Source organism: Dermacentor variabilis, chromosome 4 (genome assembly GCF_050947875.1).
Source record: "Dermacentor variabilis isolate Ectoservices chromosome 4, ASM5094787v1, whole genome shotgun sequence".
Lineage (NCBI taxonomy): Eukaryota > Metazoa > Arthropoda > Arachnida > Ixodida > Ixodidae > Dermacentor > Dermacentor variabilis.
In genome coordinates, this window is record NC_134571.1 from 116,777,472 (window position 1) to 116,804,132 (window position 26,661).

At 46.6% G+C, this 26,661-nt stretch overlaps 2 protein-coding genes across 3 annotated transcripts in view; both read left to right on the top strand.

Moving 5' to 3' along the window:
• LOC142577892 (uncharacterized) overlaps positions 1–26,661 on the top strand; it is a 65,803-nt gene that overhangs the window by 7,435 nt on the left and 31,707 nt on the right. The window contains exons 3-4 of one of the 2 annotated variants that reach the window (XM_075687324.1): positions 4,676–4,815; positions 4,957–5,145. The exons of the other annotated variant lie outside the window; for it this stretch is intronic. Of the exons in view, the coding sequence (XP_075543439.1) occupies positions 4,676–4,807 (132 nt within the window). The 3' untranslated portion in view covers positions 4,808–4,815; positions 4,957–5,145. Of the gene's footprint in view, positions 1–4,675; positions 4,816–4,956; positions 5,146–26,661 lie in introns of those variants that run through there. 2 annotated transcript variants of the gene reach the window in all.
• On the top strand, positions 12,658–15,570 carry LOC142579660 (uncharacterized). Its single transcript, XM_075690086.1, has 6 exons — positions 12,658–13,135; positions 13,195–13,294; positions 13,641–13,713; positions 13,794–13,850; positions 13,975–14,090; positions 14,544–15,570. The coding sequence occupies exons 1-6, from the start codon at positions 12,852–12,854 to the stop codon at positions 14,682–14,684; spliced, it is 771 nt and encodes a 256-aa protein (XP_075546201.1). The 5' UTR covers positions 12,658–12,851; the 3' UTR covers positions 14,685–15,570.

The following is a 26,661-nucleotide window of genomic DNA, read 5'->3' on the forward strand; positions in this document are numbered from 1 at the left end:
ACTTACGTACTTACTCTACGACTCACTCGCAGAATACATCCGAAGTACCATGATTTCATCGCCAGGTCTCGCCACTTACTGGTTTTCAGACTTCCATTGCCAAATTAAAATTATAATCCCTAATTAGATCGCGAACAGCCTGCTGGATTCTATCACTGTAAGTCATGGTAAATTCATTTCCATCAACGTCTCACAACACATTCCGGTCAGTTGTCAATCCCTTTCAACGTATCGTTGAAAGGGTTCAACGCGTTCAACGTATCATTGAAAGATGTCCATCTTGAGACTCGTAAAAGGCTTACAACTGTAGAACGAAGGGTCTCCGATGAAATTTTTGTGGAACCGATAAGAATTTCGCCTGTCGTACGGAACGCTTTCCCGCTATAATTCAATGTAGCAACTCCTTTCGTCGCAAGCTGTAGCAGACGATCGATCCTCATGCATTTTCAGGTTGAAGCGCGCCATTGTTTTAAAGAAACCTCTTCATATATTGCATTTGTGTGTTTCTTTTCGAAGGCGCACTAGTTACTGTGCGTGTATACGTGTGCCATTGAAAATAAGCCTAATGTAGGCGGCATAAATGCAAACACTCTCGATGATCTCGTGTGGAAAGCCAGTCAGACATCGATCTCTCGAATGAGTGACATCGCTCACATACTCCACGTAGAGTGGGCAGATACGGGTGTAAACGTGCGGAACGATGCTACTGCGATATGCTGCGATGTAGATGTTTAAAACCTAATATTAGACGCGTTACGCAGCGCACTTGAATTTGCCTCTCGGTGATCGCAATGATGACCTGCCCTACGACTGATTGCGTTTGCACAAAAATAATTTCGGAGTGATTTTAAAGGCACACCAAAGGTAAAAAAATATGAGCTGCATTAGAACATTCCGCTTCTCTTACTTAAAAGAAAAATCGTGTCAGGCGAGGGGACCCGAAAAGACTCCAAAGAGCAAAACCGTGGTGGATGGCGCATTGAACTTTCCGAACCAGATTTGATTTTGAAAATGAAATTTGACGGCATCTGCCTGGGCCTAGAATTCATCGGTGAAGGTGTACTACATTCTTTTGTAATACGGCCAAAAAAATGAACTTCAGGAGTTTCAACATCGAATACTTAACCGCAGCGGCCAAAACATGGAAAAATATTTTGAAATGCGTAACGTCACTAACTGCAGCGGCTCTGTCGCGACATTCAAAAAGTGAAACATCAAAAAAAATTTCTTTTATAAACCACTCTAATTCGGCGAAAGCAAAGTTTTGAGAGAATATATTACAACTTTAAACTCATTTGCTGTTTCCCTTGGGGGGGGGGGGGGGAGGTTTAAACACGGGCGGCTGACTTCAAACCTCTGGCACGTTGATTCGTGCAGATATCGCAACGCTTTACAAAAAATATTCTCTAATCCTAGAACTCTGAGTGTCAGATAATCTACATCTCTCCTCAACTGAGCACCGCCGATAAGCGTGGTTCCCCCTAATATTTCGCAAATGCCCATGTGTCGCCTGTGTGTAATGTCTTTGGAGCATGCTGTGTAATGCATAGTAGTTGTCTGGGGTTGCCCAATTTAAGTGGTCATCCAATATTCTGTGGGCATAATTCTCATCGTTTATGACTGCGAATTCAAAAGTTCCAAAGAACCACACGCTGCTTCCCGCGCCTTGATTTGGCCGCCATTCGAGATAAAGCTTTGATATGTTGCCAAAAGCTGTTGTCTGTAGTCATTCTTCTTTCACTGTCTTTTCTAAAATAAATGCACGAAGTATACATGTTTGACATCAGTGATAAAATTCGTATAAGAAGTGGATAGGAAACTGTAAGGACTCGGGAAGATAGATCAGTGTTGATTACGAATTCACAGCTTTCCATGAAGTGACTACGGAGGCGACCGCAGACTTCCGCGGGCCATTAAAGAAGCGTTCAGAAAGTTCACGCCGGAAAAGAAACCGGCATTTCCTTTAGACGTCCTGGAAGGGCAACCTTCGTCACTGAATTGGAACGCTAACCGCGCACTCATAATTGATATAAACTAGTATGTCATCAGTAGACGGCAGCCATCGATTTTATAAAGTTGTGAACGGTGAACTTAGCGGAGCATAGTGCGTGGTTGCCAGTGCTCAAAGATGGTTCGGCGATATACATAGGCATAACATACACCCATTCTTCTTGTCTTTGGCAGCGTCGATATATACATTCAGGCTGTCCGACGGCAATATTTAGCGCATTTTGAAATTCTAGGATGACGAACAGCTTAGATTTTTGTTTTTGTTAAGGGAAGTTTAAAAATTACCTGGTATTCAGATTGTTTTTGGTCACTTTCTATTTTTTCTCTTCCCATCTCCCTTATCGGCCACCTATCGTTTGGGTCGGGAGATAAGCGCGACGATGGCACATGACCTCCGAGATTGGAATATTTCGGAGGCTATGGTAGACAGCTTGTACTGTTTGCACCGTTCACCGTAGATCGCCGGACATGGAAAGCACAATTATAAAGCGGTCCTGGCTTCCACTTTCGCGCTTTCCGGACTCGCGCAAAGATAGATTCACTTAGGTGCACCATGTATGCGAGATTCAAAGCGGAATGGCATAGCGTCCAACGCGTAAGCTACGCTATACCAGAACTCGCTTTCTGCAAAGTTCGTTTGCGGAACGGTAACACCATTTCACTTAATCCTGCTATTATAGTACTGTTAATTTAAACCTTTCTTATTAGTGCTTTCGCATTCACAACTCTTAAGTGATTGGGTGTCCTCGGATTTTTGTTTTATAGCGAAGCTTTCTTTGCGTCTTCCTTCGACTTTCCCACTGCTGCTGTCGCGCACACCGCGTCGGGGGCTGGTTTAGAGCGTGCATGAGATTCGCGAGTAAGAGGGGAAAGGCGACGCGAGAAACTCGTTTTCCCCCCTCCGAGTCGAATGCGCACAGTGCCTTCTGGAGCTCCCTGGTCGTCGCCACATTAGCCTCTTGACAACTGTAATTATCCATACGCACCCTCAGAAGCCTACCAGAAACTGCAGCGCGTCCCCTCCGCGTCCCCTCTGCATGCAGGCCACAGGGGACGCAGAAATGACTGTAGAGAGAAGGAGAGGGAGAAGAGGCAGTTCCCATATACGAGAGGGGAGAGGTGAGCAGTTGCAGGGAAATAGGCCAAGCTTAAATAATTAGTACGGTACAGTACCTTGCTGCTATTTCTAAAGAATAAACTGCATGCAGATATGTCAAGCGGGCAACTTAAGCAGGGCATGCAGAAGCAGAGCCGTGTTAATTAAAGCGCACCGCAGAGTCCAGCAGACACTGCGGAAGCAGTCGACCGTCAAATCAACACTTCTGTGCCCGCCGCGATAGCTTTACGGCTATGACATTGCTAGAGTTCGTGGATTCCATCCCAACCGAGGCAGCCGCATTTCGACGGGGGCGAAATAGCAAACGCACCTGCACTTAGATTTTGGGACACGTTAAAGAACATCACGGTGTCAAAATTAAACCGGAGCACGCCACTACGGCTTGCCTCATTGTCCGAGTCTGGTTCCGGAACGTACGGCCCCATAATCGAATTCAAGTTTTATAGTTCTGCCACAATGCGATGTGCCATGTGAGGAAATGACAACCTTCAACCCTCTCAGAGGTTATAAAATATGGCACACTACAACGCCCCAAGTAAACACATCTCCTTGTGCGTTCTATGTACTACGCAGACAAAGAGCAGTGGTACCTACAAGGTAATGTTTAACAACAAGCCCCTCTCGTGGTAGCCTAAATGTTGAAGAAATTAAGCTTTAGCCGCCAACACCACCACTAATCAAATCGAAGCTTCGCTTACATCGATTCCCACAGTACGTGGGATCTGCATAATTTTTCTTGTGGATTTCGGCCATTGCGGTTGTGCAAAAATCCTTGAAACTTCCAAAGTTGACTTTTGTAGGATACAACAGAGACAATTTTACATACAGAAGTACAACTAGGTTCGAGGAGACGTCACTGCTGGCTGGTACAGGAGTTTCGCTTCACGGCGACGGCACCACCAGTCTTTTGTTTGCGCGTCTGTACAGGCTTACCATGCTGGCGTTCTCGCTGCAAGAGTGGCTTCTTTTTTCAATTCTTGGCATAGGTGGAGGGTAATTTGCTAACATACCACAAATGATTTTTCCTCTTCATTGTAGCTTAATGACTGGAACAGAAAAAAAAGCACAAAGCTATCATCCAAACCACATAATTGATAAGGCGCTCCTGGCAACAATGCGAAGCACGTAGCGCTCCCTGCAAACATTTCCCGTTAACGATTATTGTTGCGCAAGCTGCCACAGTGATGGCAGCATGCAACGTGAGGAGCGACGTTCCTAGCCTTTCGTATATAAAAGAACCAGCCTAACAAATGATATCAATGTTGTTGCAGCACCGCATTGGGGTCAGCGTGCTGTCACAATTACCATTACTCTAAAGCAATAAAGCATCGCATAACCCACTTAGCAGTTGCAGTGGTGGTTTTCAACAGCTGTGCTGGACATCCACTTTCACACGGCTGGGACCGCGAGTCAACTTATTTTTGTAAATATGTATGTCATATTAGTAATGAAAAATAAGCATGCAGTCTGTTCCCTAGACCAAGGCCTTCCCCTCTCCACTCCAAACTAAAAGCTCAACACCAGAAACTGCCCTCCTTTGTCTTGCAGATCAGTCTGAGGAGTTTCCGCACTTACCGTATCCAAGTGAATGTTGGGATTTTGGACGATTACGGACACATCATCAGCGCATCGGTCGTCCGGCAATCTGTTGGTCACCGCTTCATTGCCGTCACAAGTTGAAATTCTAGGTGGGTGTCGTGCTTTGCATGATGGCTGTTTCCTTTCCAAATCTGTGCATTTCACTGTCCTCTTCTTTCTCTCTCTCTTTTCATCCTACAGCAGATGAAACCACGTACCGTACTTTATTTTCATTATTTTTTTGCTTCTAGTCTCAAGCCCCCAGTCAAGAAAGGGTTCAAGACTAAGGCACGCTAAGCAAAGCTTCCCTCTGATGCTGTGAGAGCAGTGCGTGGTATTTTACCAAAGCTCTAGCTAACACACGATGCTTCTTTCTGCTGAAAACTATGGTTTGCTTTAGAAAAGTGGTTTTTACAATAGATGTACTTATTCAAATTTCACTTGCATGACTGCTGAAAACTATGGTTTGCTTTAGAAAAGTGGTTTTTACAATAGATGTACTTATTCAAATTTCACTTGCATGAATTTGTTATGACCATAACCAGAAATTGCAATGTCTTGTACACGATTTGTTTTCACATGAAAAAATAAAATTTTTCCATCCAATTCCCATTGCCCCTAGCCTCATTTTGTCATGACAAGCATCTGGCGCGTGCAAGAGCACCTGTAGTATGGCGACACACAGCGTCCGAAGTTGGAAACAAGGTTTCATGATAAGGGGGAGGGATTAGGTCACAACCTAGGGGCCGTTTTGGTTTTTACTCTAATGCCCATGTCATGCTTTAGCGAGTTAGACCCAAGTAAGTAGTCGCGTACTGAACTGAATTTCAAGTAGAAAAAGAAACACGGCTAATGCTTACCATGCGGTGGTGAAGAGGGCCACTTAGTGGCGACTGCGGTGCTCCCTCTCCTTGTCTCGGTAGCGGTCCCCTTCGCGGCTCCGGTCTCTGTAGTCCCACTCACGGCTGCGCGACCGGTCACGCCTACTCGACTTCTCTTGGCGTGATGATCTCTATGGGGACCGGTCCCTCTCCCTGGAGCGCGGACGGTCCTTACTCCTGCGCATTGCAAAACACGCAACAGGTGCACATGAGAAAGGCGTTCGCGAAATCAGAACATGCAATAATTTTCATTCAATTAAGAAAAAATGAAATCGGTGCAACCACACATGATGCTGATTAGGTTGTATGTAACATACAATCTCGGCTACAAATGTTTAAAAGAGAGGGATCCAACCGCATCTATGGAGCCCATACCTTTATATTAAAACGCCATATTACAACACCACAGATTGAACAGACGACAATACTCACCTCCAAACAAGACCCTCTCACGTTAAGACGCCGTAACATGTCGACAATTACAAACCGATCTATACCCCCATGTAAGCAGACTACACGCCACACACCCCACACTATATTCATACAAATGTCCCCTTTGTAACAATTACGCTTCCCTATATCACACCACATGGGTGTGCCCCAACGTGAAGGCAGCCCCACAAATACCCAACCCCACACCCGAGCATGGGAGGCCGTGCTGACTAGTTCGGACCCTCGTAACCTGCAGCAACTGATGCGGCGGGACCGAGAGACAGCAGGAGCCGTGGACTAAGGGCGCCTCGCGCACGAGCAGAAAGACACCTGCTTGTCCTTTCCTCTTTTTTAAAATAATTTTTATCCTCCTCCTCCTCCTTACCGAAAGAAGTTTACCAGTAAAACCGGGCAACATCTCCATACATAAAGATAACTTCTCTTGATTCGACCTTTACAGAACTGAACAAATTAAGCTATGCCGCAAGCTTAATGTAACAGGACGCAGAAAAAAAGGAAAGCCCAGGAACTGCTCATTTATTCATCAGTAATTGGACATTTCTAACTTGCACCCACTTTCCGTGTTCAAAGTAGAAATCTAATGTGCACCCATCTTTTTTTTTTTTTTTTAGCGAGAAAAGCGTAGCATGGGGGGGGGGGAGGCCTCCTGTTATGGCAATATGAAAAGACGAAATCAGCAAACTTTACCTTCAGAGAATAGAAATTTACACTTAACGGTCCATCATTAGGTGTTACTCAATCTTAATTGCTACAAACCACAACACGTGTTTCATACAGTCCATTGGGTTTGATATTCTACGCTTATGAAACGACTTCGTAACAAACACAAAGATCTTTAGAATGAGCTTTCGTAATCAAAGACAAAGTAGCACGTCATCAATGTCGTCGTGATACGTGACAATGAGAACCGCTGCCATCGCGTGCGGTTTTGCATTGTATCCGATTGCATCACGTGCAGGCAATATTCAGACCAATCTTCAAATGCACACAGAGAGTGAGAGAGAGAGATCCGAATTGAGTGAACACCGTAACCATTTGATGCGCTCTATCGTTTTTGCTTTAAAGTCATACTAGGGAAGGCTGATAATAGGCATTTCTGGTGGATGATGATGTGTGTTCAAGGCCTTCACCGTTTCCTAACGGGGTTGCTATTGGCGCCCCCTTCGAGGTCAGGCGCGTGCATGTTTACCACTCAAGTTGGAATTATTCAGCGAAGGCCAAATTTGGGATCGAAATAACGAGTCTAGGCCAACAGACAAGCACGGTTGCTGGCTGGAACCTTCGGTCGGGATTAAACTAACTGAAAGATCAAATTAATGGAATTCTATTAACGATCTACATGACCGATCGCAATGATAACGAGATGCCAGTAAAGGCAACAGCAAGAAAAATGCACATTTCGTAAATTCCGAAAGCGTGTGCGTAAATAGACCAAACTATAGATGATGATAGGAATGCAGGTTGTGTTAGGGCCACGACGAGAGACGTTATGCAGCTTTAAAGGTCGTCAGTCTAACCTGCACACGCAAACTCAAATCATCGGTCACAACTGAACTAACATATTAGCGGCACGCATTCCGCAAAGGTTTGCAGCCTGTTGCCAAAGAAACCAACAGTGAATTTTGTGTCACGGCCAGACTGCCTCGACTATTATAGGCCTACTCGGCGCTGCTTCATCGGGCATCGGCGACTAAAGTTACTGTTCGGTGTTGAATCGACCTCAGCCGGTCTCTAGGGGAGCGCGCGGTTTCCTTCTTACGGCCTTCGCATTCGCCGCGGAAGCAATGGGAGTCTTTCTCCAAGAGTTACGCCTTTCGCCGCCGCCAGGGGCGCGACGACCCTACTGTTAGTAATGTTCCTATATATGCTTCCGCAGGGAGCAGAGTTGCGCATACCTTTTCCGGCGCCGCTCGCACCGCTATTGGCCGAGCGCGAAAAATGACGTCAAATGATCCGCGTCGCTGCGAAGCCAACTTTACGGGCGCATCGCCAACTCATGCGAATTTGTCGTTTCCGTCAGTGCCATCGCCATTGCAATCAGCGGACCGTCGATCGTGCGTTGAGAGGAGCAGCTGCGGGTTTCAGGTACGGTATTCGACGATGTGAAGTCAAGGACCTTGGTGAAGTGATACGAAACACATCGTACTGGCACTTGTATTCCAGTATGACGGGGTGCGGCACACCACACTGCACAAACCGCACGGAAGTCAGCCATAGGAGTAAATGCTTCAGCCAAGCAAACTAGCTGGAGACACACTGATACTATAGTGAGAGTGTTGTTGCTAACAAGTCTGGGCTTCTTGAGTTTGAATGCGCCGTTCAGAGTTTAAAATTGAAATGAATAATATGTGCCTCTCTCGTCAACCGCAATTTCTGAAGAGCTAGGACATCGTTGCAGAAAGCACACAAGGGAACAAGGATAAAACGGGTGCTAAGTTGGCATATGCATATTTAGCTCTCGAGCTGTGATAATTGTAATATATTCCTTCTCCGTGTGAAATTTTGAGAACAGTAAAATTGATTCTAGTCAATTTATTGTCTTGAAGTGCACAGGCTTATTTATTTTGTTAATTGCTGCCATAGAAGCTAAGCCGCAACTGTATGTGTGCTAGCTTGTGAGCATCATGTATCGGCCAGTGGAACAAAAACTTGTCGTTCATTTAAACACGCTAGAAATCTACGTTGTGCTTTGGTGAATGCTGTTTCCTGTGGGCGGGAGTGGAGTGAATGCACTGTTCAATGACGTGAAATTTCCTTGCCTCTGATGCGATAGGTCACAAAGCTTTGTAACCTGGCTTTCTGGCCAAAAGCTGCTTCAGTGATTTCATTGATTTGATACAGTGTCTTCAACTACTGGCTTTTTTCCGAGTGGTAAGAGATCAGGAAAAATTTGTTGTCAGATTACAGTCTGCACTGTGTGAATAATTACTCTACAAGTTTGCCATCTTGATGTGATTAGTGCAATAAAAATAACCTACTCTTAATAGCTTGTTGCCTTTCCAGTTTCTTTGAATTCTGCCCCCAAGGTTCCAAGAACCAGCACACTTGGCCTGCTGCCAGCAGCCGTTCATGCATTCCCTTGTATGAAATAAATTTGATCGAGAAGCTCTTGCATCTTTAATCTTTTTCTACTGGCAGATTTGCTGCTACTATATAGCTGATTAGTCTGTGGTATGAATGAATCGTAAAAGCAAGCTTTGTTTAAAATGTGCGCATGTGAACATTTGAAATGCGCTTAAATCTGTGTCTGCACCGCATGTATCGAAAACGTGCAGCTGTTGTGAACGATGGTTTGTGATAAATGACGCTCTGTTAACGGTCACTGACATAACTGCAGGCACGATAGCTCTCTTGGCGACGGTCATTAATCGGCTGGTTTCGGCAGCCAAAATGCGCTAAGTGTCCACCTTACGTGTGTGAAGTTTTAAACACTCTTTAAAACATTTCTTGCTTTCTGACAGTGATAAGACAACTTCATATGCATGCTGAAAATCATTGCACCGCATTTTGTGGCAACGTACTGCGCGTTTGCGAGCGAACTTTGGAGCTGTTCGAGCCACGGGAGTATTTTATTTTGGGGAATGGAAGGCGGTCCTACCCCCTATTTGTGCGTTCATGTGTGTGTTTGTATATGCGTGTTTACATAGGTACATACAAAGTTGCGGTTGGTTGGAAGCCCACCCCCTACGACTGCACGAATGACTCGTTCGAGCGTAGCCTGTATTAAGAAGTGCCCTTTGCTAAGCGCCTGCGAACAATTGGCGCTTGTAGCTCGCGACCACTAGAGAAAAAGGCGGAACACCGCGCGGCATTTGGCTCCTGCGCGCACGAGGAGTGGCTTCGCTGCAGAGCTGGATCACGACGGCGGACCTATGCGCAACTCTGCTCCCTGCGGGAGCATATATAGGAACACTAACTGTTAGTAAAACCCCTTGATAACTTGAAAGTAGCGACACTCTCCTCCTCACGGCGCTATCCTCCTCGATTCTCCTCTCCCGCCGGCTGCGTACGGCACGCTTTTCCTCCTGGGCTCCCGCGGACGGGCCGCAGGATTCTATGGAGGCGTGTTATTTTGGGCCAGTTGCGCGCCCCGGTGGGGTTGAAAATTTTGAGAAATGCTAATAACAGCGTCGATAATGCTGGAGGCAACGTTTATGAGGAGGTTGGTTTTTTCTTAAAGCCGTTTGAACAGGATATACCGAGGTAAAGGGAGCTTTGAGGCGAGTTCTATACTCCAGACAATTTTTCAGCCACATGATCAGATGCTTTACTTCATGCGTCTGATCTAGTACTGCTTGTGACACATCCCTTTGTGTGTGGCTTAATAAGCGAAAGCCTTAGACCTCTGTTTCAAGGTCCCGTTGTGAGCTACAGAAAATATCACGTGAGCGAAGGAAGGCGGGAAGCGAACCAAAGCATGTGCAGATGCGTATAAGAGATGATTAATGATTAGCAAAGTAATGAATGATTAGTGATTGGATTAAGATGAATTCGGGTGTATTAAGGAGGTTTAAAGTGGATTAAAGTCGATGAAGGCGCATTTGGGTGAATGAAGTGGATTAAGGTGCATAAAGGAGGACTAGGTTGGGTTAAGGTCAATGAAGGTGTATTAGGGTGGATGAAGGTGCGTTGAGGTGCATTAAGGACGATTACAGTTGATTAGGGTGGAATAAAGTGCATGAAGAAGGATACGGGTGGATTAAGAAGGATTAAGGTCTATTAAGGAGGATTATGGTGGGCTAGGTGAATTAAAGTGAAAGAATGAGGATTAGGGTGCATTAAGGAGGATTAAGGTGTACTAAGGTAGATTAATCTAGATTCGGGTGGATTAAAGTGAATTAAGGACGATTCTAGTGGATTAGGGTGGATTAAAGTGAATGAGGGGGTATTAGGGTTGATTAAGGAGGATTAAAGTGCATTAAGGATGCTTAGAGTAGATTAAGGTCGATGAAGGTGGATTAGGTTGCATTAAGGAGTAGTTTCGTGGATTATGGTGGATCAAAGTGAATGAAGCAGGATTAAGGTCGGTGAATGTGGATTCGGTGGATTAACGTGCATTAGGAGTATTATGGTAGACTAATCGGCCTTAATACTCAGTGAACCCTAATTCAGCTTAGTACGTCCTAATCCACCTTAATACAACCTAATCAACCTACATCGCCCATAACGCACCTTAGCCTATCCTATATGGTCATAATCTTCCTTTACCAACACTAATCCATCATAATCCGCCTTCATCCACCTTAATCCTTATTCATGCACCGTAATCATCCTTAATAGTCCCAATCTACCTTCATACACCCTAATCAACCTCTATCAAACACAATCCAGCTCCACGGTCCCTAATCCACCTTAATATACCCTAATCCATTCTAATCGGTCTTAATCCTCCTTTATCAACCCTAATTCACCTTAATCCACATTAATCGGCCTTAATCTTCCTTTACCCCCTTAATCCTACCTAATCCTCGTTCATGCACCCTAATCGGTTTTAATACCGTTTCATCAACCCTTCACCTCAATCCACCATAATCCACCTTAGTCCTCCTCCACCCACCTTATTCTTTATTCATGCATCTTAATCCTTCTTAATGCACTCTAATCAACCCTGATCCACCTTATGTCAATCACTAATGATTCATTAATTAACTGCGGTGCTTTGGGTCTCCTCTGGCCTTCCTTGGGTCACGTGAAACTTCCAGTTTACAACGCGACCTTGACACACAGAGATCTAAAGGCTTTCGCCTTAAAACTTAAAAAAATTCAATGTTGACAAGCTAACGCTCATCATCTGCAATACAACGGGTATACTTGCCACTAATTTTTTCAGGGTGCAAAGCTGAATCTATAATGCTGCACTTCCAACTGAATAACAACAGTTAGCGACATGCGAGGTGATGGAGCCGCCCCAGAATATTAAGCACACTTTGGAGAACCGCAACAAAAACGCTGGTGAGCAGGCCGGAAGAATGAAAAAAAAAACGCAGCATTACGGGGTGCTTTGCTACGAGCTATAAGAAAGACGCCTCAGATCGCAAACAACGCTAATCGGCATTTGTCGGAACAAAGTTCTTTCGACCAATGTCATGCAGCCACTGCTTCCTGCGCAAGCCGTCACGCTTTCCTTGTGGTATCATAACGACGGCATAACCATCTTGAGGCTTTTTGCTGCAGTTATATCTGCAAAAGCACGACATAGCGCTAGCACATAGAGCAGGAAACACAGCGTACAACGTTCGCTACGCCGATCTAAAGGGCCGAGCCAGCGGTGCTCGGGAGGAAAATGGCGCGAACGAAAAAGAAAAACACAAGCAAAACTCAAGATCCGCGTGTTTCCAAGGGCAACGGCAGGGAGACCAATCGTCGTGCAGAAAAACGGGGGCAGAACTGGGGCGCGATCTTGTACGCGTTCCAAAATAGAACGGACCGCCTCCGTTCTAAACGTCACGAAATAGGCGGTTCGCAGTGTTCGCGAGAACGAGAGGAAGCAAACAGCCAATGAGCGAAGTGGAAGCCTGCGTCACGCTTTTGACGTCTGCTTGGGGACCGTATAATATATTGAGAAGCGTTTGCAACATGTTGAGAAATATTTTGCTATTATGAGTGAGTAGCAAAATATGTTGGTGTTGCTTTTCAAAGATTCAATTTGGAATGCAAAACGACTGAAACAAAATATTGCGATTAATGTCTTCAACTGGCGCTAGGTGGTGTCGCAGTTTTGCGAAACGTTTAGTGATGGCGCTAGCTACCACCACGTTTCAATCACACGGCGCGAATTTTGAAGCGGTTGGTTTAGTCGTTCAGTTGAAGCCATGGCGCTTAACGTAGAAGCACCGGCGAAGGGGCCGCGCGTGTCGGAGGCTCAGAAGGAGACGGTGGTCGCCTTCATGCAAGAGCATCCCCAGCTGGCTATAAGATCCAGCGAGCTGGGGCCACGCTTCACTGCTGGCGACCGCCGACGGCTGTGGCAGCAGCTAGCCGACCAGCTCAACACGCAAGGCCCCGTCGTGAAAACCGTCGAGCAGTGGCAAGAGTGGTGGCGGAAGCAAGTCTTCGAGGCCCGCCGCAACGCTGCCGCACTTGCCCAAGAACAAAGGTGAGTGACCGTCCAATGGCCTGGGCGATTTGTCCTTCGACATTGGCGTGTATTTTCAGAAAAACAGGAGGGGGGCGGCTGCATGGCTTCCATGGCAGAGTACTGCAGCTCACCGGGACGGTCCGCCTCCACGGCGTGACCGACCTCCCCTACCAAGAGGTAAGCACACTGCCGCCGTAATATCATGGATTCCTGAATGGTGCCGGTTTAGAGTTTGCCATTATCTGTAAGTACTACATTTAGCAGAACGCAACACCGTTGGTGAACAGGAAAATAGCGTAGGAGAGAATGGAAAAGCAGGTATGTTAATCAACTAGAATCTCAGTTGGCTGCGTTTTCGGGAAAAGGGGGGTTAAGTGATTAACACAGAATTAAAATGCCTTCACGGAAGTGCACGAGGACGGTAACACATGGGATCATTAAGCACTCAATAATTGCACAATATTTTCGCAAATATTGTAACATAGGCATTGTAACGAATAGCCACGCTTACGACATTTTCCAGCAGGCTGACGTCCCCACCTATGCGATGGAAGTCGTCGTCGAAGACGAGGCTGCGGGCGTGAGCACAGCGACACGTAAGCATCAGAGGAATGATTGTTTTAATTATCGCCAAGTGTGTGTGCAGTTCGTAAACATTAATGTGTTTACTCTACAGCGGCAGAGGATCCACCGCGCGGCGCGGCGCCTGCCGAAAGGGTGGCCGCTGCACCTGGTAAGTTATTGATCCTCAAGCTGTTAAATAAAATGAGCTCTTGTATTTTATTGAACTAGCCCAATAAGCCATAACATGGCCATAGCCACTTTTATTGGTACCATAAAATGCTGTGTGCTTTCAGTGTTGCAGCATCCTGTTCGGCCACCACGTCGACAGCGACCGCGACGGGTGGATACCCTGACTACGATGTCGTCGCAGTGTGCCCGCAGCCTGGAACAGGGCGACGAGGTGCTGCAGGTTGGTAGGCCCTTTGGTGTCATTTTACATGAAGGACATAAATATTCTTTATGCTTTGCTATAAGTAAATCATGAATCTGAAAAACAAACCAGCTTGGGATGTAAACAAGAAATATGCGTTGTATAGAGGGCTCGGTAACGTATCTTGCCAACGATCAGCCGCCGGACGAAAGGTTGGTTAGCCCTGAAAAGGGCTGTTTGGTGGTGAGAGATGCATTAGAATAGATGACGGAAGAGTAGTTCCAGCAGGTCTTTGTCTGTCCAAACGAAGAGGGTATAGCTTGTACGCGAAGCTTGACACTGCCAAAGAATGCCATAAGGCCCGTGGCTCTTCAGCAGAGAGGGAATCGTTGTGCACGTTGCAGTTCTTCACAACAGCAGCTTGCAGCCGTGAGCTGGTTGCGAGTAATCAGCAACTGATGCGAACAGTTCCACCATAATTATTCATTCCAGGTGCTGCGCAGAATCGAGGCTTCCACAACCCGCCTCGCTGTCGCGGCAGAACGGACGGCAGCAGCCCAGGAGGGGATCCTGGAACAGGTGCGCGCCATAGCGCAGGACATCGCTGAGCACCTGCAGCAAGCGAGAAATTAATTTATTTTATTCATTTGTTTCACCAGTTCCGTTTGTTTTGTTTATTTATTGCTTGAGTTTCCTTTGAGTAATAGAGGATTTTTTGGTTGAGAGGTGCAATGCGCGCGCCCATTTTTGTTCTGTTTGAGTTTCCTTTGAGTAATAGAGGAGGATTTTTTGGTTGAGAGGTGCAATGCGCGCACCCATTTTTGTTCTGTTGTATTTGCCTCTTTCTATTTATGCTTATCCAGCTGCAATGCCAGCGTGCTTTTTTTATTTACACATTTCGGAGGCGCCTAGTCATTCACACTGGAATCGTTACAAATAGTTGTCGATTTCTGTGTATGGGTTTTCTACTGCGATATTTATATTGCTTCACTGTGTTGTAGCTTACTGCACTCATTATGAAGCGTTACCGCATAGTGTTTGCACTGTGATATTTTCATTTCGGCACAGTGAGGCTAAGGTGCAACGACTACAATGTCGTCTTTATTCCGAAGCACCAAACTAGTCACTCTTTAAGTTGCATAGTTTCACAAATAAAAATGACCATCATCATTGCACCACACCAGTGATTGGTTTCCTCTAGTCTTCGTTCCAAGGGAGTCATTGCAAGAATAACTTTCACGCGTGACACTTTCTGGGTGCTGTGAGATTGTAGAGCCAATTATTCATGTTTTATGTAACATGTTTCATCACAGCTGGCAAGTGCACTCACCTTTTTACAATTATGATTCACCTGTTGTTTAGCATCGCACTACAATTGCTGCCGAGAAATGAATGCTTCTAGTCAGTGACTCATAACACTGACAAGGGAATGGATATACCTGGGATAGTCATTCTTTCTTGCAAGGTCACGTAAATGTAACTGCAAGTTTTACATGCCGTGGTGAAAACGAATTGTGTGGTGCTGATGTTGCAATGTTGTCACATGCTTTGCTACCTGAAGCATGTTGTACTACAAGGTTTGTGATGTACTTGTCATCATAGAGTGTGATAAAGTTGACCTATTTTTTTGCGCTTTTACGTTAATTTACATCTACCCATTTGGACATGATGTGACGAGTGTAATGCTGTCACTACACTCGGCGTTACATTTTGTTTGTGTTTGAATCCGCATTCATTACGCTTTACTTGCTTGCCTCGCCTGCGTATTCATGCTTGCACAGAAGTTTTGATACACCTAGCACAAGAGATGGCTAGCAAGCATATTGCCTCACTCCTACCAACGTACACTGAGCGTCAAAATGCACACGATGTGGCGGTTGCGTTCATTCTGATGTGTTTTATGAAAATTTTTCGCACCTTTTGCTGACGGTGACCATGAGTACAGAGTGCCAATCATATGTATTGCTTCCATCAAGTCTGTCATGACTATGATGGGTCAAGGGATGTTTTTATTTCATATTTCATGTGATATTTAAAGAAAAGGCTGCACTTTCACGTTGCTACCGCGTTTCATGTTCCACTAGGAAAGAAGTACTTTGTGATGTGCATATTGCATAAGACAATGCTAGCTTGGGAGCAGCAGCGAATGCAGTTCTTCAGATGAAGGGGCATTAAGCATTGCCTTACGACTGCTTCACGAGTACTACTGTTATTAAGTGGCAGCCTTGCAGACTCTTGCATAGTGACGAGGGTACAATTGTTTCCGCGGCTGTGGCATTCTATTTAAAGGATTCTTTGTATAAGTGTACTTCATCATCATCATCATCCTGGTTACGCCCACTGCAGGGCAAAGGCCTCTCCCATACTTCTCCAACTACCCCGGTCATGTAGTCCCTGCAAACTTCTTAATCTCATCCGCCCACCTAACTTTCTGCCACCCCCTGCTACGCTTCCCGTCCCTTGGAATCCAGTCCGTAAAGATTAATGACCATCGGTTATCGTCCCTCCTCATTACATGTCCTGCCGATGCCCCCCATTTCTTTGTCTTGATTTCAACTAAGATGTCATTAACTAGAGTTTGTTCTCTCACTCAATCTGCTCTTTTCTTATCCCTTAACGTTACACGTATCATTCTTCTTTCCATATCTCGTTGCGTCGTCCTCAACTTAAGTAGAACCCTTTTCGTAAGCCTCCAGGTTTCTGCCCCGTACGTGAGTACTGGTAACACACAGCTGTTATAAACTTTTCTCTTGAGGGATAATGGCAATCTGCTGTTCATGATCTGAAAATGCCTGCCAAACGCACCCCAGCCTATTCTTATTCTTCTGATTATTTCAGTCTCGTGATCCGGATCTGCAGTCACTACCTGTCCTAAGTAGATGTATTCCGTTACCACTTCCAGTGCCTCACTACCTATCGTAAACTGCTGTTCTCTTCCGAGACTGTTAAACATTACTTTAGTTTTCTGCAAATTAATTTTTAGACCCACCCTTCTGCTTTGCCTCTCCAGCTCAGTGAGCATGCATTGCAATTGGTCCCCTGAGTTACTAAGCAAGGCAATATCATCAGCGAATCGCAAGTTACTGAAGTATTTTCCATTAACTATTATCCCCAATTTTTCCCAATCCAGGTATCTGAATACCTCCTGTAAACACGCTGTGAATAGCATTGGAGATATCGTATCTCCCTGCCTGACGCCTTTCTTTATTGGGATTTTGTTGCTTTCTTTATGGAGGACTACGGTGTCTGTGGAGCCGCTATAGATATATTTCAGTATTTTTACATACGGCTCGTCTACACCCTGATTCCGAAATGCCTCCATGACTGCTGAGGTTTCGACTGAATCAAACGCTTTCTCGTAATCAATGAAAGCTATATATAAAGGTTGGTTATATTCCGCACATTTTTCTATCACCTGATTGATAGTGTGAATATGGCCTATTGTTGAGTAGCCTTTACGGAATCCTGCCTGGTCCTTTGGTTGACGGAAGTCTAAGGTGTTCCTGATTCTATTTGCAATTACCTTAGTAAATACTTTGTAGGCAATGGACAGTAAGCTGATCGGTCTTTGGCGAAACAAAGTGTACTTCGTCTGTGTTTAAATTATCATAATCTGTCGGATGTGTGGATTTGGAACATTGACCATCCGTATGGAGGTGCACTTGTTGTGTATACAAATTTTTCAATGTATTTTCCGCTGTACAAACACAGCCCTGTGATAGCCTAAGGGCACTGCACTTTGTATAAATAAATTATGTATTATGAAAACTCACCATTCCTGTGTCCTTCAGAAAAGGTTGACAACGGCGCTGCGCTGCTGCCTTCCTCTGAGGAACACGTCGTGTGGTGCCAGCACCTGGATGTCTCCTGGCTGCTCTGGCTCCTCAGCTGGTGGCACTTCCCCACCATAATCGTCCGATGTCCAGTCGCCCGCGTCCAAGGCAATGTTATGGAGAGCAACGCATGCATAAATAATTCGCGCTGCTCTATCGGGGCTGTATAGCAGTGTCCGAAAGCGCTGCAAGCAGCGGAACTTGCTTTTCAACACCCCGATACATCTCTCCACAACATTGCGCATGGATGCGTGCTCCTGGTTGTAGTGGCCTTCAGAGGTGGTGCCAGCATGGCTACCAGGTACCGGAACAAGCAGCCATGGCTCGAGAGGATATCCTGAGTCTCCTATTACAGAAAGTGAGAGCTGAGTGCTCTGCCCTAGTTAGGGGTACGCATTACGAATACTAACCAAGCAGATACTCGCCAGGCTGCAGTTGTGCGGCTAGGCGTGCACGCAGCGGGTTATGCTGCCACACCCAAGAGTCATGGCACGAACCAGGGAACCGGGGGTCCACAACAAGAATGCGAAGTTCCGCGTTGCACACCTGCAATGGGGAGCAATACAAAATAGCGCTGCAGATACGTTCAAAATCCGTTTTGCCATTCATATGCACAAAAGAATACACGTACGCTGGTACAAGTAGCAGACTGTTTCAGCCATAGGCGTCCACAGGGTCTTGCAATTGGGGGGGCAATGCGCCCCCCCCCCTTATGTGGACGCCTATGGTTCGCACTAATTGATAGCTAAATGAAAACTCGAGGCCCGATATTGCGCAAGAACCCCCATACGAGCCAAAGCCAGCCCATGTAATGGTTGTAAGTACTTCCGTGTTCAAAATGCTTCCATCGTGTCTTCCCTACAGTGTATCCATTTCTGCTACGACTGCTGCCCATTTAAAACACAATTTTGGAACGGCAGACTGATTATGCACAACACATGGCACTCGCCATTACTCCCGACATGTCATATTTCAACGAGCTCGTAAACAGTTCCCCGCATGTCCTCTTTTAATCGTTACATTACTTGTTATGCCAGCTTGGACATTAAACTGAACAATTGCAGCTATGGGCGAGTAAAAATAGCGACAACAGTTTGAAGTAAAACATTCCAACGGTACTTACGACCATGACGTTTAGGGCGTAATAACCCTTTCTTGACATGAAGCTCGCCGTGTCGGCCGGGCTGAGTCCCTCTGGCTTCATGATGGCGATCAGTGTGCCGTCGACGCACGCTAGCACGCCTGGGATGGCGCCGCGTCGCGCGAACGCCGCCTTAGCCTCATCCTTGGCAGACGGTGCGAAGGGAAAGTCCACCAACTTTCTCCGGGCAGACACGGAAATGATGGCCTCCGTCACCTCGTGAATGGTGCTGCTCACGGCCGACTGTGCCATGCCTACGTGTTCCTCGCGACCAACGCTCCTCTGGAAGCTTCCGGTGCCGAAGAATCGCAGCGCGCACAACACCTTCCTTTCTGTGGAAAGGCCACTGGCTCGCTGGCATCCAATGATAGGGTCAAGCTCGTCGCACAAGCTACGCACTGTTCGTTTGGACAGACGAAAATACTGCTGGAACTCTTCTTCCGTCAACTCTTCAAATACATCATCTACCTCGGGTCGTCGTCTCTGCGCGACTGCAGCAGCCGCACAGGCGACACGAAAAGGCACGGCAGAGAAAAACGCCATCTTCTCCAACTGTTGGGAGCGCGGAATCGGATTGAACCGGATACGAAAGATGCTAACTGTCCCAAGAACTTACGTTCTAATCCAATCCAAGCCGTCTGGTAGCCGTTCTAATCCGTTCTATCGCTCCGGACGGACTCTCCGTCCGTTCCGTGGCGTTCGTCCGTTAGCAGACGACACGGAATGATTATGAGCAGCAAGACGTCACAGCTCACGTGACAATTGACGTCATGGCATTCGTCGCGGTTCAAATTGACCAATCGTGTGCGGCTCGATGGAACGGACCGCCTCCGTTCTATTTTGGAACGCGTACAAGATCGCGCCCCTGGTTGCCGCAGGGAGAACGCACAAGGGGCGAGGAGGTGGCGAGGAGGTCGCGCGGCGGCGGCAGGGTTGAAAGAGTGTCGCTACTTTCAAACTATCAAGGGATTTTAACTGCTAGGGACCGCTCTCTGCCCGGCTGCTTCTGCGGCGGCGGGTGGTGATCGCCTGGTTTCGTGCTGTTTTTCCGCTGCTTCTTGTTCAACGATTCACCGAAACGAAAGAAAACAAAAAGCAAATGATTTATCTACATGTCAGCCAATAAGTTCACACGGGAACGGAGTTTTCATAGAAAAATTCGAACCATAGAAACATCAAAGGTCCAACCACTCTCGTTCCTGAAAGGTATGACAGGGAAATGACAGATGTTGCGGTCTGAAATGCCGAAGGTCGTATTTCGGTCAATTTCTTGCATGTCTCATAGTCCATGCCGAAGTTAAGTGCTGGTAGAGAACTTAGTTAATGCGAAGGTTAACGGAATGGTTTATGGGGGTTTAACGTCCCAAAGCGACTCGGGCTATGAGGGAAGCCAATATGAAGGGCTCTGGAAATTTCGACCACCTGGCATTCTTCAACGTGCACAGACACTGCACAGTACACGGGCCTCTAGAATTTCGCCTTCATAGAAATGGCTCAGTACCTTAGCACTCCAACCACTGAGCCATCGTGGCAGATACATATAAGTTTCATTGCCGCCATATACATTGCTTTCTTTTTCTCGCCACATTGTCAGGAATAGGGGGTATCGTCTCCTGACTCGGCTACCTGACGACGCCATTGTCGCCACTGCTTCCGCGAACGACATTCCTCGCAGCTGCGTGTCGAATTATGTCTCGAATTCCGACTCATCCCCCTTTACGTTGGTTTTCTAAGAATCCTCCCAAGGTCCGAATTCGCCGATCTTAACAATGTGCAGAAAAGCCTGCCAACTTGACTTCTCTCTTATGTGCGAAGCGCAAACGTCACTGTTGGTCTGCCCTTGCTTTTTTTTTTTTTCAGCTTTTCAGACTTTCAAGCTTTTCAGAGTGTGAACTTTTCTTCTTTTTTTTTGGCGCTCTTCTCACTTCAACAGCGTTGTTCATGCCATTTTCTTTGATGGGAAGTTGTTGATCACTCGTACTAAACCGACCGAATCTGCAATAGATGTGCGTTAGTCGCGATGCTATGATATGTAGAGTGTTTCAGCCAACTGATATGTCCTGAACGTAAAACATATTGAAGTTATGGATCTGAGCGCACCGCATTGGACACCTTGAATTTAGCTGTGAATAAATTTGTTTTCGTTTCTCTGAATTCGTCCAGCGTCATGAATTCATGCTAAATCCGCTTTCGTGCAAAACAAAAACGGCAGCGCTTGAGATTTCAGGAGCTATATTTTATACGCTTCGGAATTCTTAGGAATCTGTCATATAAACGCTTCAGGTCGCTTATAATTCTACACACTGGTTAAAACCCGTCACTAGGGAAACTGAAGAGGCTGATAGATTTGTTTCTCTCCAAATTTAACGGGTAGAAAGTGTTGACGTGAGTGTACCAAAGCCTCATGCGACCATGCAGTCATACTGAAGAAGAGCACGCGATGGCGCGCGGTAGTTCGTCTGTTGTTTATAACTCCTAGCTGTCAAATCGAAGAGGCTGATTGCGCGGTCTTTGCATAATGCATAGGGGTGAAATATCAGGCACTGACGGTTACCACTCACGCGGGACGGACTTGGAGCGGGCGCGCGTTCTCCTTCCGCGGGAACGGCGGCCGCAGCGGCGGAGCAGTGGGGAAGTGGCGACCCCACCGCGGTGCGGTGGGAGGCGGAAACAGACCCCATTGCGAAGGCCGCAAGAAGAGAAGAGCGCGCACCCCTCGAGACCGGCCGTGAGTCGACAGAGATCTATTTGCAGCAGCTACTTGACATTCAGAAAGCCGACAAACAGGGTTACCAGATTGGGCTAATAATAGCCAAATTGGGCTACTTTTTGTGCGAGTTGGCGTCAGAATTTTCGTTTTGGCTATGTGGCTATTTTTGGGCTACATCTGTTTCCTGTGTAACAAAAGTAAAAATAGTTAAGCACATGCAAATGAAAAGCACGATGGAATTAAAATGCAGAATACAGCAGGTTAAAGAAATTGAGCGCGTCTGCTACAAAATCAAAATTTGCAAGTTCTACGTTAAAGAACACATATGCTTGCCAAAAGGTAAAGGATAGCGGCCTTCTAATAATTTTAATTAAGAAAGCTGGCCTAACGAAGCATGTCTACAACCGTGAACTAACGCTACCCGCGCGCGCACAAGCGAACATAAACTGCTGCTTTCTCCACATGTGAGTTTTCGGCGTCCTACGTTTTAAGCATGAGATGCTTCTGGCTCCCGTGGACGGTGCACCACGGGTGACCTCTGCGCCAGAACAGAGGGCGAACAGCGAGCTGAACCTAACGAAAGTTTGCCGAATTTTCTGCTTGCCGTGTGGCGCCTACGGGGCAATTGGCTCGGGCTCATCCTGCCCAAATTGCCCCTGCTCCAACGCCAACGTAGAACATATCCTGCCCCGATCAGCCACCACAGCCATGCGTTCCCTACACAACTCCAAACCCTCCTCCTGTCTTTGCTATCACTACTACCTGTACCAAATGCCGCCGCCGAACGAGTGTTCAGCCAGGTCTCGCTCATTAAAGCCGACCTTCGAAATATATTGTCGAACGAGGCATTGGCAGTGCTCCTATATACACGTGAAGTTTGGCCTGGCCAGGAACAGAGGCTGCTGCAAGGATTTTGAACCCGGCCAAGAATTTTAGTCCCGTTTCAGCTCTGACATTTTGTACGGACCAAGCAGTTCCACTTCGCAATAGGCTCGTGACGCTTAATCGTATTGACAGGGGTACTCGTTTATGTTGATCGGGCGACCACGTTTCAGCGCCTAACAACTCTTATCGCACAACGCAGGACGCGCCTGCATGTATCGGAAGTTTCTGGAACGTTATCGATGGTTCCATCCGCTATCTGTCACCGAACCTTGTGTAATCTGATTGCATGCACGCGCGAAGCCTAGAGTATAGAATTTTATGCAAGACACGTGGTTCCCAGCTGTTAGTCTGGAACATTCGACGACTGACGTATGAAAGCCGACGCGCTTGCCCCGCTGATCAGATTTTGACGATCGCCGGCTGTCTTCGCCGCTGTCGCTGTTCTTTAAGTGTAGCCTGTTTTTATGGATATAGGTTCACCGAATAAAAGTAAATTTCGTCTTCCACAGTATTGATACTGTGTTCATTATACGTCACGACCACGTGACATCAGCATACTTTTTTTATGTATATTTATCGTACTAGATTTTGTACCTACCGCCATCTATTGTGTTAGACTTTGTCTTGCAATTCTTCGTAGTGTTTAATTTAGTGCATTGTGTGGTGGTCAAGCGAAATTATCATGAGCTGTAAGTAATAATACTGAAAGCCTGAATGCATGCCATTGCTTAGCGCGTTTATTGCGCGGTGCTATTTGCGTGTTGTTCTTTTCGCGATCTTTTGGTGCTCTGGAAAAAAATAAAACAGTGCATTTACAACAAATACTGCATTTGCCTTATCGGGAATTTGCCTCCGTGCCTCCGTTTCTGCATTCATAGCGCTTGTGCAGCATCTGTTGTCCGTGCCGCATGGCCTCCGCGACGATGAGTGCGGAGGTCATGCGTGGGAAAATGAATATGTAGGTATTATTGCCGAAAATGAATTCAATATGCTTATGAAATGACTGCACAAAAATACAAAGCTCTTTGGATATTTTTGGGCTACCCAAAAGTTTCGCTTTAGCTACATTTGGGCTACGGCGGAGACCCGTTTGGCTGCCTGTGGTTGGAGTCATCTGGCAACCTTGCCCACAAGCTGCCTCACAAAGAAATGCGAGTGCGTGGTATGGCAACGAAGTCGTTCACGGACGCCACTTTGCTTGCGACGCATCTTACGGCGGCCTCTCGTTCCTGATGCCGTTCGTGACGCACAGTCTCTTTTCGTAGCTTTGAGCAACTCGTCACAAGACTAGCTTTGGATTTCCGCTGCAAGAACTAGCGTCAAAAGCCGGTTGCATGCATTTATGAACAGAAGAGAGGGTGAGCAACCAGTGACCCTCCAGATTCAAAACCTTTGACAGGTGCCGAATAATTAAGCCTAAACCTGCCACTGAAAAGAGTATGGACGGCACATGTTCTTGACCGTCAGCTCTGGCTGTGCGGGCTATGCGCGGGGATAGTCACGTGATGTGTGGCTGTTTGATCATTGACCTAAATTCTCCTGATGATAACCAACCTGTTGTAATTTTGGGACTACCCTTCCGTATTCTGGAGAAATACTGGAAAGCAAAACTTTCTGTGCAATAAATAAAATTGCGACAAAACACTAGTCCACCATTAAATGAGAACCTCGTTTGTATTCATTATGACAGAATGTCAAAATTTTATTAGTTCAAGAGGAAAAGAAGCACTTGATTCTATTCAAAAAATTACCGCTAAAAAAGTTCTTTCTGGCTTTGTATACTAGACCCACGGTGTCTACCAAGTTGACATTTCCAAATTCTCTGTTTTTCACTTTCCCTGAGTGTGTTTGCGAAAATTCCCCAAGTGACACAGAACTTCGTTTTAGGTCAAGACGGGTTGACTCCATGTCGCCCGATGCTGCCACTCTCTAGTAAGCCTGTAAAAAAAAAAAAAAAACACACGACGTAATACACTTTCAACAGTAAACATTAATGTTTATTTTATTCAAAAAGAAAACGGAAGGGAGGAGTTAGTAAAGTGCCCAGCGCATAAAGTAGCTTTAAAAAAATAGTAAAAACCATTGCAAATCGAGTCGTACATCCTCAAATACGAATAAAAAGGAGATGCATACAGAATAAACTATCTTCGAATATGAGCAATTTCTATAGACTCATACCAAGCTCATCGGTATGCGGCCTGAACTTTGTCATAAGTGAGATTCTCTCTCGACAGTTGGTAAGTAAACCTCCTGTCCTGGCATAGTCTCAGCCCAAGCAAAACATCTGAGTGTTGTGTTTCAGAGCTTTAGAGAGTTTATTTTTGTTTGGACGAGCGACACCTGCATCTCGGTTATGTACCCTCCAGAGAGCGTACTGCTGCAAAAGTTTTTCAATCTGGTTCACGAATAGCCGAGATGGAAATATTTCAGTGCCGCGAAGCCATGATTTCAGGAGGGGAGCGCCGCTGCCAAGAGAGACACTCTTTCCACTTGCCCCGTCTAGCCTCCCCAAGCGAAATTCTTTCCCTGCATTCTCCCATGCATACCGGAGTTCAAGGAGCACGTGATGCAAATGTCACGGGCCCGCCTTCATTTTTTTTCTCATCTCTTTCTTGCTGCGCGGTGCACTTCTGCTGACGGCGTCGCGCATGAGCGGTCGCGTCTGTTTCGCGGAGCTCGCAAAATCGCGCTCTGCGCACGAGAACACATGACTAGAAGTATGAGCCAATGCTACGCGAATACTAAGGAAGGCACACGCGGATCACGAAGCATGATCGCAAGCTCGAACGTTGTAGAAAATGACATAGTTTCGTTGTCCGCGTGCGACTGCACGACGTAGGAACATGCAGACGAAACGGAAGTGCAGCCTCCCTTACAGCGGTGTAAAATAAAACAAGAACGCACTGACTTTCGGTTAGTGTGTTTTATTATTTCTCTAAACTTTATTTCGTCTATTCAAGCAACAGATTGCACAAATAACACATGTTGTCTTCAATAATTCTCGAAGTCACGTGTCACTACGAGCGACGTCACAGCAGTGCGGTGTACTGTTGTGCCATTACCACAAGCCCGGATTCCGAATCTGCAAGGTGCAGAAATTTTCCTGCGAGCGCCCTTTGGACAAACCCGGGGCTGCGCCGAAAGGCACAGCGCCCCAATTCTCCCTTGACAAGTCAAGATGCTGAGCCGTCAGGCAGTGGTGTCCTCCGGAGAAGCATCGGCGGGCAACATGTTCAAACGTGTCGCCAAGTGCCAGACAGCCCGGCGCCGTACCTCCCCTTCCCTGGAGGTCACCGCGCCCGCCAACTTTGAACGGGGTGGCCAGCGTGGTCGCTGGTTGGACCTCTTCGACGACCGTCGAGTGCTCACTTTGTATTGGGCCGTTTGAGTGACAATGGTTTCTGGGGGCTTATAAGCCGCGGCGCGCCGCCTGGAAAACCGGATCCGCCGACCCACCGGGAGCAGAGTGCCGCTCTCGACTGGAGTGAGATGTGTCACGCGTTTTCGCCGGACGTCGCCGTGCGAGAACAGTCGCGTTTGCTGTGAGCTCTCGGCCCCAGTGCCGATCCCTTCATGTCCTGTATAATGACCTGTATATAGTGTATAAAGTCCCTTTTGTTATTCTCACCGACGCCTGACTCGGAGTCTTCGCTACCAACGCTCTGTCACGAAAGGGGTGACGAGCGCTACGGGACCACCTCAAAGTCGTAACAGTGGATGGCAGCTACGGGATTGACCGGCATCAGCTACTTCGGCGCGGTGAGTGCCTGAAGTTTACCTCAAACACTAGACTTTCTCTGACACAGGTTATAGTACCTTAGGGAAGGATTTGGTGTTGCATTGTGATAACCTTGTGTGTTTCAAGCCTAGTAAGAGTGTTTTGAAAACCAGGGGATGCTGAGGGGGTAAACAGGGCAGTGTGTGAAATACTTGCATATGTCTTACTAGTAGCATTATAGTAGCGTACGGCTGGTATATTCAAAAAGGGTAAACAGCAGGAGGACAGTGTGAACGATGGAGAAGTACAAGGTGAAGGAACTT

Bases quoted from the DNA above. Each gene is read 5' to 3' on its own strand.
- LOC142579660 (XM_075690086.1), top strand. From the start codon at position 12,852: ATGGCGCTTAACGTAGAAGCACCGGCGAAGGGGCCGCGCGTGTCGGAG. The intron at 13,851-13,974 runs GTAAGTTATTGA...GTGTGCTTTCAG, and splicing joins AAGGGTGGCCGCTGCACCTG to TGTTGCAGCATCCTGTTCGG. The intron at 14,091-14,543 runs GTTGGTAGGCCC...TATTCATTCCAG, and splicing joins AGGGCGACGAGGTGCTGCAG to GTGCTGCGCAGAATCGAGGC.